General features: G+C 39.2%; 1 protein-coding gene across 1 annotated transcript in view; it reads right to left on the bottom strand.

Moving 5' to 3' along the window:
* The window catches only part of STK26 (serine/threonine kinase 26), a 51,926-nt gene that overhangs the window by 16,062 nt on the left and 12,462 nt on the right, over positions 1 to 23,402 (bottom strand). The window contains exon 3 of the mRNA XM_059157252.1: positions 4,175 to 4,405. Within this exon, the coding sequence (XP_059013235.1) occupies positions 4,175 to 4,405 (231 nt within the window). The remainder of the gene's footprint in view (positions 1 to 4,174; positions 4,406 to 23,402) is intronic.

Here is a 23,402-nt window from a genome sequence, read left to right as displayed (position 1 = left end):
ATCAATCAATCTTAAAAAAAGAAAGAAGCTGTCACAACAGAGTGGATGAGATGGACCACGACAAATATGCAGAATGAAAGGAATATACATAGTAGGGCATTCGAAAAGCAAATGTCTGCGAAATTGAATCTAATAGGGGGCTCCTTAGAGCTGTGTTATTTCAAGCTTAAAGCTGTATTTGTTTTGAGAAAAAAAAAAAAAACATTGTAAGGAGGAGAACATTTTTCCCTCTTAAATTTCCTTTAAGTTTTATAAGAAAACTCCAAAACACAATTTTTAACTAAGGAACATTCCAGAAACATTCACCATAGGCTGGGAATAAACACACACAAAAGTCTCAGGAAAAACAGTGAGAAGGCCACAAAACTGGACTCTGTTCTGGAATATTTTACTTCTATCATTTTTTTTTTTTTTTTTTGGTATCAAGGTGGTGGTGTGTATGTGGGGGGGCATAGTTCCTTAAAATAAACAGAAATCTAAAGGCGATTTTCAGCAGCAAATAAAGGCATGATTCAAATTCTAGTCAATGCCTGAGTGAGCTTCATTTTAAGATTTACATCGAACTAGAAAAATATTTAAAGATTATAAAAGATTTTTCCAATATTATGAGATCAGAAGGGAAGGGTTTGCTTATTTTAGCACTCTTCATAAAGACCAACTTTGTCTCTCAAGAAAATCTGCAGTGAACTAAAATTAAAGGAAAATACTGTGGTCATACTGATGTTTGTCTGGTTTTTACTCTTGTTTTTAAAAATGAAGTTATACAGTGAGCTCAGTCAAAATGAATACCTTGTACATTTCTGCATGTTTCAAGGAAATCACTACAACTGCATACAGTTTCAGAGAGCATATAATTTTCTCTCAAATGCAGTAACTTTTCCTCCAGCTTACAGTGCGGTCTTGGTTATGTATAATATCCTGTGTAAAGACAACCTGAGAAAAACCCTTATCCTACTGTACTCAATTAACCTGACTCACAAAATCCCCCATGTCTTCTGAAATGGAAGGATGCGCCACAATAAACCCTAAGTCGATTGATAATGCAGGCCCCTGATGGTACTTAGAGGATGTAGCCTTGAGTTATATTGACTGCATTAAACAGAACCCTGTTCCATCTGATGTGATTTTAGTTTAAAGAAAAGCAAGCCTACAAACTCTCACTGTTTTAAAATAAATGGAAAATAAAGAAGTCGGTCAATTTAAGTTGGTCACTTAAATAAATATTACAAGGTTATAAAATCATAGGCTATTTCTGTGTGTATATATGCACAGAGACAGACAATACACATGCATTTATTTACTCTAATGTGAATAAATTCAGGATACGAATAATCAGTATCAGCCGGCTGTGGATTTCTACAATTCTATCAAGAAGTGACATGTTTTTTCAAAGTAGTCTTTCATATTGTAGACTTTAATTAATGATGGTAAAGGGGATAAAAATTATTCAGTTTAATCCTTTAAGAAGACATCATGGATAATGGCCCTGATTCATTCACTAGTCTGAAAACATTCTATAATCAAGAATTGGGCATGACAATCTGTTTCTTTAAATATTAAGTAGTCATTGGGTGACTGGTACATGTACACTGTGAAGGGAATTTTTAAAAAACTTTTTAAAGTTCTAGGAATAAATAATACAAACAGAGCTATAATTCATTTTCCATAAGGGTACTGAGTCTGATTCAACAAAGGCTATAAGCAACCAATGAAAACAGTCAAAACCATGTTGGTACCCATTTTCAATATAATATAGAATAACCCATTAGGAATAGGGCTTATTTAATATTTTAAGTCAGTCACCAAAGGGAGCTTATCTGTTGTTACAAGTGCCTAAGAATAGCAAACCTTTAGGTTTGCTCTAGAGTAGGTCTGGAATCACCAGAGTCCAATCCAGAAAGAGTAAACCAGACATGTTTTAGAGTAGATCTGGAATCACCAGGATTCAATCCAGAAAGAGTAAACCAGAATCTGTAAAGAACACACAACAACAACAACAGATTCTTGAGGCTGCCTCAAACCAAGTGTGCTATGGGAATCAGGAGGGAGACCTGAATATATTGAGACTGAGTGACCTTTCAGGATTCCTTAAAAAGAATCTGACCTGCTAAGTAAGTTTTGTAGGTAAGAATTCACAAGCAAAATATGCCACGAAGAATCCAATCATTGTGTGTACAATTAGAGAGAGTAAAGGCTAACACTGAGAAGTGAATTGAATGGTACCATCTCCTCTTGGAGCCGCCACCGCCCTCCCCTCCAAATAAGAAAAGTGACTACATGCTTATTTGTGCTGTCTGTACGTTGTACATACGTAATCACAAAATCTGCACTCTGTTAGTGCAACGTGGGATTGTGTGCTCCTTAAAGGCAGGACTGAGTTATTCATTTTTTTAAAAGATTTATTATCAGTGAGAAGAAGGGAAGGAAGGGGTGGAGAGAGAATCAGCAAGCAGATTCCGGCTGGGCGTGGAGCCAGACGCAGGGCTTGATGGATTGAAACCAAGAGCCCGAGGCTCGGCTGACTGAGCCACCCAGGTTCTTCATTTTTCTATCTCCAGCACCTAATGCCGTGTATGACACACAGTGACAGCCTGTTTAAGGATTTATTCTACTATGCATTCATTCCACATTCATCTAATTCATGTAATACTAGAATAAACAGGCTTTGTAAAAAGGCAGTGAAATTTTTGATTTCTAAATAAGTAATAACTAATATAGCTAGATTATTCCAGGGTTTATTCGGTCAGCAGAATAAAAAAAGATAGCATTAATTCTTATTCAGGCCAGTAGCCTGATGAATTATAAATACACTCTTTTTGACCCAGAGATAGGTGAACATAAAACTAACCAACCAGGATGCCTGGGTGGCTCAGTTGGTTAAGCGGCTGCCTTCGGCTCAGGTCGTGATCCCAGCATCCTGGGATCGGGTCCCACATCGGGCTCCTTGCTCCACGGGGAGCCTGCTTCTCCTTTGCCTCTGATGCCACTCTGCCTGCCTGTGCTCTCTCTCTCTCTCTGGCAAATAAATAAATAAAATCTTAAAAAAAAAAAAAAAACAACTAACCAACCAACCAACTAACCAACCAACCAAACTCCTCTGCCCTGCCCCGTAAACCCTGAAAAGCAAAGAACTAACTAATAATGCCTTCCTCTGAAAAATTACAATATGGGGATACAAATTTTTAATTTTAAAGTAATTGTATCTCTACCCAAAGCTAGATTTTTCGATTTATTCTTCACAAATCCTGACCTTTTTTTTTTTTTTAGATTTTATTTATTTATTTGAGACAGAGAGAGAGAATACAAGCAGGGGGTGTAGCAGAGGGAGAGGGAGCAGCAGACCCCCCACTGAGCAGGGAGCCTGACACGGTACTCGATCCCAGGACTGTGGGATCATGACCTGAGCCAAAGGCAGATGCTTAACCGACTGAGCCACCCAGGCGCCCCCAGATCCTGACCTCTAACTCTGGAACCCAAGAATTCTTGGGTTTTACTAACCAGAGTATTGTGTTATGCAATCACATCTCCACCTGCCGTGACCTCAGGTGTCTGCTAATTCCATGATCCTGGAAACTTAAAATTCCAACTTCTGTTGAGGGAGGGAGGGAGAACAGATAGTATTCCATTTGACTCTACTTCAACAGATATTTATCACGGACTTAAGATGTGCCATGTCCTGTGCTAAGTGATGTAAAAACCAAGCCTTGTTGAGCTAAATTCCCTGCCATCGAGGAGCTCATAATCTGGAGGGAGAGAAAGATGTGTATATAACCACCATAGCTCAACGGAGTAAGTGACATACTTATATATTCCATCAATTCTAGGTTGAGACAGACTGGACCACTGAGAATTATGTGTCAAAGCCCAGGGGGAAAGCTCTTTCCTGACAAAGGATACGTCTCAAGGACCAGCTGCATTTCTGCTCCCCCGTCAACCCGGAGTTCAGGTGTGGAGTAACGGCGCAGCCGAGTGCTGGGATGCATTCAGGATACAGCTGCTAAATCTAAAAACAGTCTATTTGGCACTATAAATGGAGCTGGACTCTGCCTGGAGGCCAAAGACTGCCAAATCCTAATTTAAGACATTGCCTTTCAAAAAATAGAATTTAAAAAAAAGGAAGAAAAACTTCTAATGAAAATACCTTATGACTTAAATAATACAACACACACATTACCTTTAAATATGATCCGTAGTATTTGGTTACATATGAGCTGTCACACTGACTCAAAACAGTTATTTCTTGCTGAATGTCTTCAATTTCATCTTCGGCTTCCTCGAGGTCTATGATTTTAATAGCAACCACTTGCTGGGTACGGTTATCAATTCCTTTGAAAACTTCTCCAAAGGAGCCTTTCCCAATGCGTTCTAATTTTGTGAAGAGTTCCTCTGGATCAGCTATGTTATTCTAGGGGCGGGGGGGTGGCGGGGAGAGAAAGAAAGAAAGAACACAAATGTTTTGCATCAAGTTTTTTTTACATGAAAGGAAAATAAATCACATAAGACAATAACACATTTTTAAAAGCATACAAACTCCCCTGACTCCCCGCATGTGCTTTGTTAGAGCAATTACAATCCCAAACAGCCAGCTAGTCCATATTCTACAGGGTCACCCACGCTAACTGGGCTTAGCTGATCCTGTTACCACAAACAGTCCCTTGTAACAAATGCTGTCTCTGCTGCCTGCCAAAGGGCCAGGTACTTTTTACTGTGACAACGGCCTTAGCAACATTTTTTTCTAAATACACGTCCTTAGGCAAGGGAAATAGAAACAAAAATAAACTATTGGGACTACAACATAAAAAAGCTTTTGCACATGGAAAGAAACCACCAACCAAGGGACAAAGGAACTACTGAACAGGAGAAGAGATCTGTCAATGATATGCCTAAGATAAGCGGTTAATACTGAAATGACATTAAAACACGTATACAGGCCAACACCAAGAAAGAACAAATAATCTGATTAAAAATGGGCAAAGGACCTGAGTAGACCTTCTTCTAAGATTTATTTATGAGAGAGAGAGAGAGAGAGAGAGCGTGCACGGATACACATACACACAAACAGGTAGGGAGGGAGAGAGAGAGAATTTCAAGCAGACTCCCCACTGAGCTCGGGGGCCCAATGCCGGCTCTGATCCCAGGACCCTGAGATGTTGACCTGAGCTGAAATCAAGAGTCTGATATGCTTAACCCACTGAGCCACCCAGGTGACCCCTGAATAGACATTTTTCTTTTTTTCCCCAAAGATTTAATTAATTAATTTATTTGACAGAGAGACCACAAATAGGCAGAGAGGCAGGCAGAGAGAGAGGAGGAAGCAGGCTCCCCACTGAGCAGAGAGCCCGATGCGGGACATTTTTCTAAAGGCATCCTGATGGCCAACAGACCAGTGCAAAGATGCTCAACACATCACTAATCATCAGGGAAATGCAAATCAAAACTGCGATGAGGTATCACCTCACACCTGTCAGAATGGCTGACCCCAAAAATAACAAGTGTTGGCGAGGATGTGGAGAAAAAGGAACTCTTGTGCACTGTTGGTGGGAATGTAAATTGGTGTAGCTACTGTGGAAAACAGTATGGAGGTTCCTCAAAAAAAAAGTTTTAAAAAATAGAAATATCATATGATCTAGTAATTCCACTACTGGTTAATTACCAAAGAAGATGAAAACACTAATTCTAACAGATATAGGCACCCCTCTGTCTATTGCAGAATTACTTACTATTGCCAAAATATGGAAGTATCCCAAGTGTTCACTGATAGATGAATGGACAAAGAAGATGTTATATATGATATAATATTACACAGCCATAAAGAAACAGCCAGATCTTGCCATTTGTGATGACATGGATGAAACTAGAGGGTATACTGCTAGGTGATATAAGCCAGACAGAGAAAGACAAATACCGTATCATTTCCTTTATATGTGGAACCTAAATAAAACAAAACAAAAAACAGACCCTTAAATACAGAGAACAAACGGATGGCTGCCAGGGAAGAAGGGGTTTGGGGGCAGGGGAAAGAGATAAAGGGGAATAAGAGGTACAAACTTCCAGTTATAAAAGAAATCAGTCACAGAGAGGAAAAGTCCAGCACAGGGAAGAGAGTCAACAATCCTACAGTAACACTGTTTGGTGACAGATGGCGACTCTACTTACTGTGGTGAGCACTCAGTGATGAATGAATCATTATGTTGTAAGCCTGAAACTACTATAACATCGTATGTGAATTATATACTCCCAAAAAAGGGGGGGCAGGTACTTTTTAGAATAAAGCAGCTGACTAGACAAGAGTCTGTACATTAATGCAAGGATAGGGAAGCACGTGAATTGCTTAAAATTCTAACATTCTGCCAGCAGAACATTACTGTTTCACTCTCCTCTTTTCCAGCTCTGACATTCTAGTCACCCCACCTGTACTCCTGAACCACCGTGTAATCACGGAATGCAAAAGACTCAAGAATCTCGGAGTCTTTTTTATTAGCATGGGATCCTATCTGTATGACATTGAAGTGCACTTGGCAATGGTAACAGGCTGAGCTCCCACAACTCATCTTGCAGCAGAAATCCAGAGTAAGTCAACATTTTGCTACAATAAAATCTGGAATGAAGCATAGTTTTTTAGGTGAACCAATGCTTTGGATATTCAAAAATTCACTGTCCCTTCCTGATTCAGAAATATCCTGTGTCTTCCACAATTCAGAATTCAAATGTTCCTCTCGCGAGACGGTATTTATATCCTTACCTAAAACTCATACAGCTGAACTGAAGACTCACAATATTTATATCCTTTCTTAAAACTCCTATAGCTGAATACGTACTGCTGATCAAGAAGAAACACAGGATTTCCAAACCTCCCCCAAAAGGCACGTTATTAATTTGTACTTAAATGCTTCAAAATACAGAAGGATGCTGCTAGCTAGGTGTGGTAAGCTGTATATCCAGTCTGAACATTGGACCGACATTTATCTGTTCATTTACTACAATTTCACCTGATCAACAATTTCAGGAGACAACTATAGAGTTAGTGTGGTCCCTTAGATTTTCTGTTACTAGACAAGATCATTGAAGTTTATTTTTGTCTCTCATCAAGTTGCTTGTAGCCTTGGCAGCATCAAGAAGTAGTCTCCTTGATACTGCGAGCTACTTGTTATCCCCGCCCATCTCCAGTACCCACAAAGAACAAATGTATGTTGAGCTTCCCATACGGGCTTTTAAAAATAATTTAGGGGGCGCCTGGGTTGCTCGGTGGGTTAAAGCCTCTGCCTTCGGCTCAGTCTCCTGGGATTGAGCCCCACATCGGGTTCTCTGCTCAGCATAGAGCCTGCTTCCGATCTCTGTCTGTCAAATAAATAAATAAAATCTTAAAAAAAAAAAATTTAGATTTCCAGTAGGCTGCAAATGTGTTTTTACTACTTACATTTTATTATATACCTTCTCTAACACTTTAGTACCATCATTACTGATTTCCTTGGTGTTCTCTTAGCAAGACACTATACTTTGCTGTGATTAATATCACATAGTAGCAAAACCACCAGTTACCTCTTCATACTTTTGGTGATGGTTCTTGTCTTTCCAGTATCTTGTGGCAAAAATACTCACCAAGGTCGGTGACAGAGTCACCTCTCTGTAAGTTGCTAAATACAGTGGATTTGGAAAAATAAAAGGAACAAATCTTTCTATTTTTCTGATATAATCACAAAACAAATCTGAAAGTGGTAAGCATACCACTGATTAAAAACTACATAGTATGCACTCTCTGATAACACATTCTGGACTAGGAAGTGTATTCGTTTACTTTGTAACAAGATTCTTTGTTGTTGTAAGCAACAAAGATTAAATCCTAATCTCTTTAATTCAAGTTTTAAAAGGATTTCACTGAAACAATCCACCCCTGGGAGAACACAGCTGTTCTATAATAAAATGGGTTCCAGAGAGTATGTAAACAAAGATTTAAACATCAAGTCACATTTTGCATTTTAAACAAGCTCTGAAGTGAATCCTCACTCAGGGATAGTTTCGGATTTTAAATCAAGGAATACCAAATTGGAGAAAGGAAAAGAGAAAGCTTTTACACAAAGCTTGCACTTTCTACTCCTTTATCTTGAGATGAAAACTTGTCACACAGAACCCCAGTATCTAGAGTGGGGGGAGATCATGAAAACAATTTTTCCCGAGTAGAACCTCACCTCTTTGACTTCAGAAGGCTAGAGGTCCCTGCCCTGCTTATCAAGTCCTGAATCTGGGCTAGATAATGCCAAAGTTCCATCTCTTCCTCTTCTATCTCACTAGCTTCTTAAGCCAAAGTATACCAAATCTTTATTAGGACAGGTATTCTTCCTGTTTTTGTTTTGTTTTTTTTTTCTGTGCAAGGGCAAAATCAAGCAAATACATGGTAAGTATCTCAAACAATGCAGTAGGATAAAACCTGTATGAAGAAATGGAACTGCCCACTTGTTCACATCATTCTTCTTCAGAGTCTCTAAGAAAACCAAGTCGGCTCCCTCTGCATCCCAATCAAATTTTAAGAATATTAAAATATTAGAGAATATTAAGCATTTCCAAAGAATATTAAAATCTCCTAATCTTCCCACCTCTACTGCAAAATTCCAGTTTACTTCTAGATCCGTATTTGCATTGCCTTCTCAAAGCCATGGCACAGGACGCAGCTCTCAGGTCAGTAGCAGCAAACAGGAGGACTGGCTACGTTAACTCATGGTTTTTACAACTAATGGTAGACAATTTGTATATGACCCCACGGAAACCGGTCTTTTCACATGGGAACCTCACAGGTCCACCTCAGGATTTTCAGTGAATTGTGATTGGATCTGAACTCTTCGGCTCTAAGTACAGTGTTACATATTTAAGTCTTAGAAGTTGTCATTACTACTAAAACAGTAACTAAGGGCAGCAACAAGCTTTCAGTATGGAAATACTCTTAGTATCTCTAAAAGGGACATCTTAACCGTGGAAAGTCAGGGGCAGATGGAAGAAGTTTTCTTGCACACTTTAATCACAGAATAAGAGGGCTGGAAAGATTCTTAAGGGTTCTCTAAGGGCTCTCCAGTCCTGGCTACACAATAGAGCTGGCAGTGTTACTTTTAAAATGCAGATACCTAGGCCTCATCCCCAAAGTACTGATTTGGGCATCTCTGAGCTTAGAGCCCAGCAGTAAGTTCTTGTTTTAAAGTACTCTGAACTGCTTCCTATGCAGTCATTCTGGCACAAGACTTGACATCGGCATTGCGAACTACCGAGCAGACATCTGAAATTTCTATCCTTGATTATAGGGAACTCATCACCCCTATTTTTCCCAGACAAACCTCTGGCTCTCTTCTAACTGTGCACACTGAAAGTGGACAACTTAAGAGATAAAAAGTAAACCAAAGGGACTTTGGTATTTATATATATACTTAGCTGTATTTTAAAAATTTAGTCTGTAATAATTCTAATGACACATCTCTAAAATTAATGTCTAACCTCAAATAAGGCCAGAAAAGTAATATTTACCAAAACACAAAATGTATCCTGTACTTTTTTGGGGTTTTTTTTGGTAATTACTTCAGTTTGTTCCTTTACTACCTGGAGGCCAGGGCCCCAGGAAGTGCCACAAAACTGAGGCAGGATAGACCAAAGTGCAACCTCCCTTACTCTTGGTGTGTATATCTTTGAACACTTAAAAAAAAAAAAAACACGCAGTATGGTCTATGTATTAATAGGGTACGTAACAGGTTCAGATCTAATTGATGACCGTTTTGAGTTAATAGTCAAGTCTGGCAAAGAGTTTAGCTAGTAGAAAATGGGTACAAATTGTGGAGGGGGTGGAGGGAGGATAATGGTTTCCTTGACCCTCTTAAGGTCCCTGGCTGGGTCTGAAAATTAAACTCACAAAGATGGATTCACAGAAGAAAAGCATATATATTGATTTAATATAAGTTTTACAAGATACTGGATCCTCCATAAGGAAATGAAGACTCAAAGAAATGGTTAAACTGGTGGGTCCTTTTAAAAAGAATCAATAATTTATTTATTTGGGAGAGAGAGAAAGAGAGAGCAAGAGGGCATGAGCAGGAGAGGAGCAGAGGGGAGAGGGACAACCAGACCCCAAGCTGAATGTGGAGCCCAACATGGGGCTCGATCCCATGACCCTAAGATCATGACCTGAGCCAAAACCTCGAGTTGGATGCTGAACGGAATGAGGCACCCAGGCGCCCCTAAACTGGTGTGTTTTAAAGCTAGGTTTGACAAAAGAGCAAAAAAAATGTGGAAACGGGCAAAGAGTATGAACTAAATGTAGCAAACTGGGGGAAACGTAGCAAGGCCTGTTTGTTCAGACTCTTCTTGGCATCCCTTTGTCCTTGGAGATATGGATGCTCCTTTCTTCCAAGTACTATGAGAACACCTCCCACATGAGGGTCTTAAGACCCACTTCAGGGGAGAGGGGCAGGGGGGAATGGAAGGAGGAGAGTCAGTCAGAGTAACCTTCCTGCTTCTATTTCCTCAAACACCTTCAGCTTAAAATATTCAATATGCCAAGGTGCTGTATTTTGGGGTAGCATATCCTGAACCCCATCAGGGGCATTAAGAATAACTGAATCTGGAGAAACAAGAAAACTGTGGACAGAATTAGAATTAACCTTGAGGTTTTAACAGAATGGAGACCTGGAGAGCCAAAGGTGCAGTAAAAAAAAAAACCCCAAAGGTGCGGTAAAAAACCCAAAGGCACAAAATCTAGTTTCTTTGAATCTGAGGTAGTCAAAGTAAAACCTCTAGTCTGCAGCTGAGAGTAAAAATGTAACAGATTTAGGGAAGAGAAGGTAGATTTCTCGGAGAATTTGACCAGGAAGGGTAGAGCTCAAGTGAAAGAACCTTCAAGAACTAAGAACCCAGCTGAGCAAAGCTGACCTCAACATAGGTTTTGCACTTGCCTCCCTACCTTAATAAAAGCCATATTATGGATGCTCTTGGTTATATGATACTTTCTGCACTTTACAAAGACTCATCTGTGTAGAGGCCTACCAGTGACTCACGGATGAAGACAGGTATACAGGAAATAATGAGCAAAGAATGTGCTAATGATATCCGCTTAGAAAAGAAGACCTCTTACTCTCTTCAAAGTCTCAAGTGCAACACCAGGAGTGACCTGCAGTGAACTCAGGAAGCCTGGACAGTCACAGAGGGTAACTAAAAACTGTAGCCTAACAATATACTAACAACTCGAATCTACCCATTGAAATTGCTCAGGTTAGTTCTCCCAAGCTAGAGAGGAAACGCTTTTCTGGAATACTTCCACGTCTACACTATTACTTGTCATCTAACAAGTAGAATGCATAGAAATCATTTTCTAGGGGCTCCATGAGCCTCAAATGCAGTTAGTTCTATGATGCCTGCCTATGTTAAGATTCGTCAACTACCTATCAATATTGCCTCAAAAGTTATACTGAATGCTTCCTAGTCAAGATACTGCCAGAAAAAAATATGTAAAGATTTAAAATCAACAGCCACACATCTCTTAGCACTGCTTGTGTTCAAGACCACAGGACACTACCTATCTTTTTAAAGTGCTATATATTATCCAGGCACAGCTGACTGCTCCCTAGATAGATAGAACAGTCACAGGCTTTTACAGCTGGAAGGGAGTGTGTAGGTCATGCACACCAACTCCTTATCACCACCATTAGTAACAAGCATCTACCGTATGCCCACTGGGTCCCAGGCTAATACCACCAAATGGAAGCTAAGAAATTTAAGGCCACCTAAGTCAAAATGATGGCACAGGTAGGGAAAGGTTAAGAAGGGAAACAGAAATCCTGAAACTAAAAGAATGATGGGATCTTTGAGATGAACAGGAACTTAGCAAACATCTGACCCAAAATCCATTCTTACCAGGGAAATAACTCCGTAGCTTATGGAGGTCAGAAACTGTTCAAGGATGTAAGGTAGTTAACTAATGGCAAAGCCCCAACTTGAACCCAGGTCCCCTGACTCCTCTAAGTGCAAGGTTCCTTCACTACAGCTTGGACCAATTTGTAACTTAAATTATACTCTTCTGCTATAAAACCAAAATTATTTTCCATCACACACAGAGCACGTAACTGTTGAAGGTCTACTTTGGAATATCCCTACATTTAAAGAGTCTGAAAACTTTTAAACATCAAAAATTTTGGAAAAAAAAAAGTAGAATTTTCCTCTCCTCCAAATGATATGATTTCTTACAATTTTGGAATTACTCTGCAATTGACTGATCCCTGCAGATATGCATGATTACCAAATATTTTATACTACAATTCCACAGAGAAGTAACCTGTATGTAATCTTGACTTTCAGGCAAGGGTACTGTATTTGGCCCATTTTTTCCCATGTCAATAACTAATCTGGAATGGGCTAGCCTCTGGAGTGTGGGAGGCAAGGTAGTGATGATGGTATTCCATACCATGAGTCCCACAGGATCTAATGTCCGGAAACCAAGAGCTCCAATTCCAGCTTTATCAGTGATTTACTGTAACCCTTAACACTTTCATAACCCTTAACACTAGGGCTTTCAGTTCTGTTCCTTTAAAAAAAAAGACCCTGAGGTTGATGAAATGGTCCAAGAATAAAAATACTATTTTTGTGCTAGGTTTTATACAGGGCAGAGACTGTTCACATGACTATGTGAACACTCAGATTACTTTAATAATGAGAATAAAAGAAACTCATAATTTTTTCTAGACTTTAGAAGGATGTGATGTTAGCAGAGTGTTTTCTTCCTTTGTACAACTTCAGGTTCATATTACAAGTATCTGATAACAAAGTTGATGGAATTCTTAAGAGACCTCTGTGATTTAGATTTCTGGAGTAAAATATTTAGCTTCACTGTATTCTGTATGTGACAGAATAAGAACCAAGGTAATAACTGGTATGTCTGTATGTGTTTCAAATTAAACATGGAGAGTTGGGCTTGAGGTGATCAGTCGTCTGAATTTTTATTTCCATGTCTGAGAGCTCAAAATATTTATCTAAGTGCATACAGAAAATGTTCCTAGTTTGCCTATTTTTATGCCACACTCACATTTTTTTCTCTCTCTCAAAGGTCATGATCTGCTTTGTCAACATACTGCACATGTCAAACTGCCCAGTTTTATGTATATGCAATAAAATAAATGAACTGTAGTAAAAAAAAAAAAAAAAAAAAGTTGTTACGACAACCCCGGTCTTCCTTGTGGTCACCACATGGCATTTTATCAACTCACAGTGGCGTCTCCTTCTTTTCTTACCACTTAAAAGGAAGTTTTGAGACAGCTGAGGCAGCCCTGGTCTCACTGGCAAAAAGCACGAAGTCGAAGGTCTCATACAGTATTATTTTGTACTCTTAAGCAACAATTTAAACTTCCAGCAATTTTGTGCACAACAACAAGAAGAAGAATGTGTTCATAAGGCAGAAATAGAATTAAGTTTATAAGTACTTTTTCATCCTTCCTTTAGTTTATTATTCCGATTTTTAAATGTACCTCATTAGCAAAAAATACTTGGAAAATATTGTAGCAAAGGATAAATTCGTTGAAATTATTACAAAAGGTTTTGACACGGTGGCATGAATAACACAGCAGTTTGAGGAGTTTCTCCTTATTAATTTTGAGTCTACTTCGCCTCTAAGAACAAAAGAATAATTGAAAATACTCCATCTGAATTCCTCCTACTCAAGAGAGGGTAAGGGAAGAGCTTCCTCTGTCCTAACGTGCTTTCTTCTTTGTACTTAAGCTCAGAGCAGAGGGAGAGAACAAAGGAGTAAGCGGGACACATTCTGGGATGTGAAGAATGAAGTTCTTTACACATGTTGGTAAGACAGTTCAATTTACAATCGGGGAAAGAAGAATAAAACATCTCTTTGATTCCACTGTCCCTTTCCCACGTACCACATTTTTTCTAAAGAAAAAAAAAAATTAAATGCAGAAAAGCATGAAAAGAAATTTCACCGTAGCTTCTCCCCTCTTCGAAATCCTTAAGAAACAGCGCTTTTATTAGCTCTATTTCCATCTTAGATAGATCTTGAAATTCCGGCCATCTTAACTGAAAGTAGAAACATCAGATTATTCTGTTCAGCCAGGTAAATCACCTTCAGGTCTAAGGCCACTTAAATGGAAGGAAATAACTAATTTTGTCTTTTTGACTAACTTTCTGGGATGTACAGTTCCCTTAAGCCTTTAATTATAACCACGGGTAAGGGGAAGGAGACATCCTGCAAACAATCACATTTTTTTCTCAATAAACCAAAAAGTCCAAGGCTATCATCACAATAAATGCTGGATGCAAAATGCCATTGCATCATTTAGCTCATTTCTCTGTGACCTTACAGCTATCCAGAGGAAAAAGGAGGTCTGGTTTCTTACAAGGATTGCAGAGGTAAAGCAAGCAGAGAGGTCAGGCAGAATTGCCCTCATTTTGCTTATCCTGGAAATTATGAGAACTCGGAGATTAGATGTTGGCTTCGCCATCTGTACAATGAGGGAAAGAGGACTCGGTGATCTCTAAATCGCTTCCTGTTTTGACACTGCGAATCTGTGAGGTATTAAAGCCAAGTCGCTCTGTTCCCCTCCTTGCATCACTGGCAATTGCCAACTCTAGTTTCGAAGCGATCACGAAGGCAGGGGGTGAACTGGCAATTCTGTAGTGGTATACGATGGCTCAAATGGGAAGTTTACGCTACCCCACTGCTGCAGCCAGCAATTCAGAATCTCATTCGCAGACTGCATTCAGGGCCCAACTCGCTGATACTGTAACGAAGTAGGCTCAGAAGCCGAGGGCGGACGGAGAGCAACAGGATGAGTTACTGTCCAGACTGCCCTCTCGCCTCTCACAGGGACCAGGTCCCATTGAGTATGAGCGACTGCTCTAAGGAAGTCAGGGGAGCCAGAAGCGCAGCTAACACAGGACTCAAGGTTATATTCGTCGCCTTCTCCTTTCATTGTAAATTCATTCCCAAAGTAATATTCAGAAAAGTAACATAATTGTACTTGCCCATATACAGAACTAGAACGCCCAACAAAACTAAGTGCCCAAGGGGAAAACGTCGGGATTAGCTTCTCATATATCGAACACAAAGCTTCAGTGAGTAGTAGCTTGGACATAAAAATCTGAAGGCAATACTCCATTGGAGAACAATTTTACATTCTTATTATTTAAGATTTTTATTTATTTATTAGACAGAGGTGACAAGTAGGCAGAGAGGCAGGCAGAGAGAGAGGAAGGGAAGCAGGCTTCCCGCTGAGCAGAGAGCCCGATGCCGGGCTCGATCCCAGGACCCTGGGATCACGACCCGAGCCGAAGGCAGAGGCTTTAACCCACTGAGTCACCCAGGCACCCCTTACTTTCTTATTATTGAGGCTTTGAGTCATGCCATTTTCTCTGCCAACAATACAACCCTCACTCTCCCCCCATTTCTGGAAATACCACAACTCTTAAAAACAAACAAACATACAAAACACCTTCCCAACTCCCCAGGGTAACCTGATCACCTAACAATCAACTGCTTCATCCACTGCCCTCCCATAGCTCTTTGCTGGAGCCTTGGACTCAGCACACATTTTATTATCTCTGTGTTCTCTTTCACTGCCATGATCATTCTTTTTTCAAATGAATAAGCTCACTAAGGATGGGGCTCTGTCTCAGTAAGCACCAGGTACCCTCACAGCACCCAGGGCAGCGCCTTGCACACTGGCTGTAGTTCTTGGTTATTTGCAAGGTGTGTGCAACTTACCTGCAATCTTTGGCATTGAAGCGATCCTTTCATTTGTAGTTTGATTTCAGACTTTTGGTGCAAGGGAGAGTGCATTCGGTACACTTGAAGGATGTTAAAATAGGTATGAAATTCTCTGTGTCAATCGCTATTGTTGCATGTGATTAACATAATAGAAACTTTCCAAAGTGACAACTTCGAGAGAGTTTTTTTTCTTACTTGGAGAGCTCTTTAGGTTGCAAAATAGCAATTCTTAATTAATATGCAGCCATACCCAAAGGAGAGTAGGTAGTAGTCATACCCACAAGGATGCATATCACTAATATATGCAAATATGATTCTGGAAGCACATCCGCAATTACTATTAATGAGAGCCATATGACTGTGTGTCCTGGAGAGTAGCACAATTTCATGCTCCAAGGCAAAGATTAAAGGTCTCGAAGAGTGGCAGTCGGTGTATCATTCTGCTGTATATTTCTTTTAATTTACCTGGGCTAAACACATATAGAAATACACAATTCCATCAGGGATCAGGTTTAACCTTAAGCATGAATGTTAAAGTAAAGGGATTATTACTTACTAGACAGGATGTTACATAAATATGGCCTGGGATTGATAACAAGCTCTTACTATAAAATATTCATTTGGAAAGGGGGATGAGGCCATAGAGTGAAAGGAAGACAAAGATTCTGCTAATACAGAAATGATAAAACAGGTATCCTAATTTATTCAGGCCATTATTTAATCAAACCCACACACAGGGCACTTTAACATGATGGACGCTGAGAGCCTCATTTTATGCTATCCATCCTGGAGGTGAAATAAAAGGATGCCATTCAAGTACTTTCAGAAATACACATCTTTGGATAGAATCTAAGGCAGAGACACCTTATAGCAAATATCGAGCTATTGCAGATAATATTACTGTGAATCTTTAGCACACTTATTAAAATGCATCAGATTAAAACAAAAATTGATTTGCTCACTGCCTATCTTCCTTCTAGATGGCGAACTCCAATTAAAATCAATAGGTCTGAAGCTTGTAAGCACAGTACTAAATTATTAACACCACGAGTTCTTTTAGAAAATTAACACTGATTGAAAAAGTGGAATTTTACATAGACTTACCTTTTCATTCTTAATGAGAAAGTGGCTGCAGTATAATTTCCCTCCAACATTTTTCTCTTTAATCAAATCTATACTTTGAACGGATTTAATCAAATTGTATTTGCAAGGAGTTACCCAATGGAATCTTAGGACTAAGGAAAATTACCTCTTAGGTCCTACTGGTTTTAACATTCTATGATCCCAAGAAAATCATACTGATGGGATGATGGGTATCAACACTAAAGAATTTTAAGTCTGACAAATACAAAGACTAGAGAAGATTCTAGAATACTCTAAAAGAATGGTCTGTAATATTTTCAATAATCCACTCTGTAGTTCCTCAAAGTGAGAAATATCATCAGAGCATCTGTTTATGTGTGTGTGAATGGGTGCAGGGCTACAAGAATAATGCTTTGTTATTTTTACGTATTTTACCTTAATTAATATCTATGTCCTTAAAGAATTTGAAGAAGTGCATTCATAAACAATACATTCAGGAATCAAGTAAAGTGGGTGTCTTTGTGGGTCACAGCTGTACCTGAAAACCTAAGGCAAGAAGAGCTACAACAAATGAACATAAAAAGTTAGCTCTGAGCTCAGCACTGTGGTGCACCCAACATATATGAGAAATTAGCTTACGGGAAGAAACCTGTTACACTAACAAAACAGGGGCTGGATTTCGACATTCTCACTGAGGATTTTTATTACCATTACTCCTTCCCCCTTGCATAGGGAATACCAGTTCATTTGCCAAAAGAAAAAAAAAAAAAAGGCCCTGTTTATCACAGTATTTCCATTTCTCCAAAGGATTCCAGCTTGGAGACCTCTTCTGCTTTTTGTTGTCAATTAATCTCCTCTTGAAGTTTACAAACTTGTCCCAAACTGAAATTTCTCAACCCATCTCCATCCTACCCTACACTCCACTGTCCCCGCGTGAATATCCTAATCCCTATCCCTAAAGGTACAAACTTACCAGTTTGAACCCCCACCGATTTGTGTTGACCCTGCTGACACCTGTTCATGTTACCGAAGCAAAACATTTGACAAACTCAATAATCAAAGACAGGGGGTTAATGCTACTGACATAATGAGCTACTACGAACATGAGTTGAATCTTTTAATTTTTAATGAATACCATTATAAACATAAGGCTATTTACGTGTTCTTGACACAGCTGTGTTTGGGATATTTTATTAGTTAAAATCTATAGCCTTTGTTCATTTACCAATCAACAACACTGCAACTCTCCAAAAAGGAGAATCAACATCCAGTACCAAATTTCTTTTTTTTTTTTTTAAGATTTTATTTATTCATCTGACAGAGAGAAATCACAAGTAGGCAGAGAGGCAAAGAGGAAGAGAGGAGGAAGCAGGCTCCCTGCTGAGCAGAGAGCCCGATGCGGGGCTCGATCCCAGGACCCTGAGATCATGACCTGAGCCGAAGGCAGAGGCTTAACCCACTGAGCCACCCAGGTGCCCCATCAATACCAAATTTCAACACATGTACAAAATCTGAACGTTTTTCCTCCAAAAAAATATGCTATATGGTCTCTTTAGGAATGTTAAAGTGTCATTTTATTTTAGACCTGGGAGGAACCCTTATAAAATATTTAGGTTTTTGATTTTTATAACGAGTGATTTCCAGCTGGGGGCAGGGTGGGGAGGGACAATAAACAAACATACAACCTCAAGACGGAGACAAATGACAAAGTTCCTTAATTAGTTCTTGTATTGCCACAGCCAAAATAAGCTTGATGAGCAATTCAAGGTCATTAAAATGCTTTGAACAGTGTGCTACCCAAAAAGATCTGTGATCTACAACTTGAGCTGACTCGTACCCTATCATTTTACAGCCCTAACCAGAAAGAAAGTACCACTCACCAAACAAATCCTCACTGCCCACCCCGAAAGGACCCATAAAACATTCTGAAAAATTTCTAACCCTTTGTCCTTTCCTGCCTTGGCAAACTTCTTTCCCTTCCTTTACCTTCTTCCCACCCAGTCTTAAAGCCGGCTCAGCTACCCAGGGATGCCTTTCCTGACCATCCCCGGAGGCTGGTTTAACACATCATTCCTAGGAATTTCTGGACAGGCTAGGACGGAGTCACCCAAAGCTGTCAGCAGACAAGTGGAAAAATCAAGTCTGTGTTCTAGGTAGCTCCCTCCTGTCTGCACCTAGCCCTGAGCCTACTTTGTGACAAAGGCTAGAGTGCCATGATAAAAGACGAGATGATGTCTGACACTTTCTGGGGGAGGGGGGGAAGCCCTCATAGACCTTCATGATTAACTGAATATGGAGATAAAAGAAATCAGCAGCAAATTACAAATAATGCCTGCTAGTCTTTTTCTCCCTTGATAATTCTGTGATTTACCAATATATGTTTTATGGCCAATAGCACCTCCCCCACTAAATCAAGTAGTTAAGCGGCATTTGGTAGAGCCTGATTATTTCATATGCTATGATCTAATAATTTTAATGCATTTTTGATTAAGTACTATTCTCCTTACTGCTGACAAACCTGAGACGTTAATTGTAGGGTGAAGGCACTCATTCAGTACAAGGAGGAAACAAATGTGATTATGTCTGACACTCAGCACTCTATTCACTTTTTTCTCTAACAGATACCACCCTTTAATTTAAAATAGTGATGAAAGCAATCAGTGCCTTCTACGATGTTCCTATATGAAATTCTCCCACTTTTATTTTCTTGCTTTAGAAACTAAGAAAAATATTAAAATCTATCTGTATATGTACACACCTACATATAATTTGTATTATCATTACCAGTACAACTTTCCATATAATTCAACCACAAAAATTTCTGCCTCGAAAACAAAACAAAAATGTCTATCTATTTAGCATCACAGTAATGGGACCAATACATAAGTCAGTTACTTTCATAAAGAGCAACTTTCCTATTATCTTACTGTATCCCTAACCTCCGAGCAAATGCTATAAAACATTTCCTTTATTTAGATCAGCAATTTCAGTGTGGTCCCATAACCTAAGACAGAGGTCATTGAACTATTCTGTAAAGGGCCAAACAGTAAATGTCTCAAGCTTTGTGGGCCAGGTACATTTTGTGGCCCCTGTCACATATGCCTTGTCTCGTTCAATGACTCTTTAAAAACATGAAAAAATATTTTTTAGGTTGGAGGCTACACACAAACAGGCTGGAGGCGGGGCTTGGCCCTTGGCTACAGTTCTCCGACAGCTGCTTTAAGGAATCCACTGGATGTATGTAATACATAAACTCTGCTCTACCACATCTAGAATGGTCTTAGCTTGAGAAAACATTAACTTAAATCCTTTTCTCGGCTTTGTGGTTCAGATGACAACCCTGGTTGAGAAAGGCTGCATTACATTAACAAAGGTCCAAAAACACTACTGGAAGAAGATGATAGTTATTATTTTCGAAAGACACAGGCATTCAAAAATATTTAACGCGGGGAAGTTAACTCCAAAAGTTTCTAGAAACTTTTGTCCAAAGCATAAGCCAAACACTACAGCCCTCACTATAATTACACACAGAAGCGAAGTAATTACACATTAATTGCCTCAGTAGAAAATTAATTACATCTAATTCAAAATGTGTTTGGAACAGGTACCTGATCCCTTCTATACATACACAGTCACACATGCTTTATCTTTGTAAACAATAACCTAGTCCAGCCTCCCTAGCAGAATCCCCCACACTCACAGTTTCAGATCTCACTTTACATTCGAGGACAGGCATGCAGGCATGGTTTCATAGTACAGAGGAACAGAATACACTACATTCCTCATTCTAGTACCTAGGAGGAAATGACTTCGTGTCTTACCAGGAAAAAAAAAAATCATTAAATTCTCAAATTCTGGAACCCCCTGCCCATATGAAATAAAAATATTCTTTCACAATATACAGATCATCTTTCCAGTTAGAGTTTTTTTAAAAAAATCATTTAAAACTGTGCTTCGTCTTTGAATCAGGATCATACTTACACCATCATTGTGTGACACACAAGAGAAATGAAAATGCTCCTGGTTATACGGATGGGACTCTCCCAAAGAACCTTGGCAAGCAGGTGAACCAGGGAACCTGGGGTGGGGGGAGGTTGTAATCCCTGAGCAGAAAACAATCTTCGTTGGGTTTTTAGGTAGGAGAACATTTATACCTTTTAAACTCCTGAGAAGTTAACAGCCAACAATAGAAACACATGGTATTCAGTACCAGTAAGTGTTCTTAGAAAAAAACCAACTGGATTACATACCACTTAGAACTCTTCTCTTAGCCAAGACATAAATCAAATAGTGCTAAAAAGTCATTAAGCAAACTTATTTTAAAGTAAATTTGAGATGCCACTCAGCCTCGCAATACTCCAAAGAACTGTTTTAATCATTCTCTGAAGGAGACTTTTAAGGCCAGCACCTACTGGAAAAGTAACAATAATATTAAAGCCAGTCATTTCAAAGAAAGCTTCCTTCTCTTTAGCCTTGCTCCCCGCCCCACCCAAATAACAGTCCAAATGAGCCAAAGATAACCCAGTGATAATCTAGCGCTTTTCCTTGTTAATGAAAGGTATTCATTTTGCCTACAGAAGGAAAAAAGTAAAAGGCCACGCAAAACGACTCCAAGTGGCTAGAAACAATTTATTGGCCCAGTACACATGCCACCAAAATTGCCCATCTTAAACAGAAAAGCAGCTGAACTCCCTATGCCTTCCCCCCCAGATCTTTCCCAAGCTTTCTCCTGACCCAAAAGACTCTTTACATACGGTCCCTTGCCACAGCGAATCAATTATGTAAATGTAACTGTTATCACAGAAGTCATAAGCAACAAGAAAGAAATGAATGACTATTACCTCCCCAATTTCCTTTTCTGTTAGCTTTTTCTCCTCTCTGCAGAAAGTAGAGAAATTTCCCATTCTCAAAAACAGAGAGAGAATTCGCAATCTTTAAAGCGAGAGGCTACTTTTCTCCCCTTCCTTGGAAATACTGTCTTTCTCTTCTTCCAGAGTCCACACCTTTCCCCTCACCTATATTTTCTGTCTGCTCGTGAGGCGGCAGGAAGCCTCTGGTATTATGAAATTCTACCTTCCTCAAGCAGGGTTTGCACTGCAGCCTCCAAAACGATGCCTGAAACTCAGCAGATAGAACCATAGCAACAGCGGTTAATAGTTTTGTTTTTTTTTTCCCACTTGCCATTACCAGAAATCACAGTCCAAAAGGACGACCATGGAGTGTCACTTATGCTAAATCCTCGAAACTGATTCATTATTTAACTAGTTAAATCCCACATTTTCATTTTATGTGCCCTTTGGAAAGCTGTGACAGAAGAAAAAAGATCTTTCAATGACAGCCACATTTTTCATGAAGAGATAAATAGTTTAAAAAAAAAAAAAAAAAGGCAGCTCTCTGGGTACAAGATTTTATTGGTCCCTGAAACAGAATCCGATGTCCCATCTCCTCTGTTCCCTATCATCTCAGAATCTATAGTGTAAAGTACATATAGCAATTTTAGCTTCAAAATAAGAGCTTACACACAACGATCACAAGTTTCTGTTAACCAGAAGTCATTTGCATACTATCCATAGGACTCTGATTTTACTCACAGGTAAACCAACTGGTATTTATTTATCCTAAGCAATTCCTTTGATGCAATGACGCTCTGTAAAACTATTCTATGGGAGAAATTAAGCAGAGAACTGAGAATCTTGATAAATATAATCCTTCATAATGTTCAACTCAACCCTAACTCACTAAAACAGCTTAACACTGGTACTGGATTTCACTAAAAGTCACTTCCCATGATCTGTATCCTATATGGAACAGACTGCTGTGAGCCCAATTTCTTCAGGAATAATAATAGTTTTAGCAGTAAAGGCAGAAAGAACTAGGCATGATAAAAATGTAGCATGTGTTGCATCCTGATAACCCTGTTACATATACAGACAAAGGCACACATATATATACGTATTTACCTTAGAGTAAATATTTTGAAAGATGGTAAAGAATTCTAAGTATTTTCTATCTAATAAAAATATTTAGCGGGCGCCTGGGTGGCTCAGTGGATCAAGCCGCTGCCTTCGGCTCAGGTCATGATCTCAGGGTCCTGGGATCGAGTCCCGCATCGGGCTCTCTGCTCGGCAGGGAGCCTGCTTCCTCCTCTCTCTCTCTGCCTGCCTCTCTGCCTACTTGTGATCTCTTTCTGTCAAATAAATAAGTAAAATCTTTAAAAAATATATTTAGCAAATCCCTGGATATCATAATGTTACTGAGCACATAATTTTTATATGTATTTTACTGAATTCCCCTTATACACAGAACTTTTTTAATTCTTTAAAGAAATTGTTTTAGATAATCTCTATACCCAACATGGGGCTCGAACTCACAACCCTCAGATCAAGAGTCGCACATTCTACCAACTGAGCCAGCCAGGTGCCCTATACACAGACCCTCTTAAATGATATTGCCAAATAATAATTTCCTGCTTCTTGACTTTAGTGACCATCCTAACATGTATTCATTTTTTATTTCAACAATGCACTTTTCTACTTTCTATGTTTTAAAATTTATTGCCTATTTTTTTTTCCTTTTTTTAAAT

This window comes from Mustela lutreola, chromosome X (genome assembly GCF_030435805.1).
Source record: "Mustela lutreola isolate mMusLut2 chromosome X, mMusLut2.pri, whole genome shotgun sequence".
Classification (NCBI taxonomy): Eukaryota; Metazoa; Chordata; class Mammalia; order Carnivora; family Mustelidae; genus Mustela; species Mustela lutreola.
This window is presented reverse-complemented; position numbering and strand designations above follow the sequence as displayed.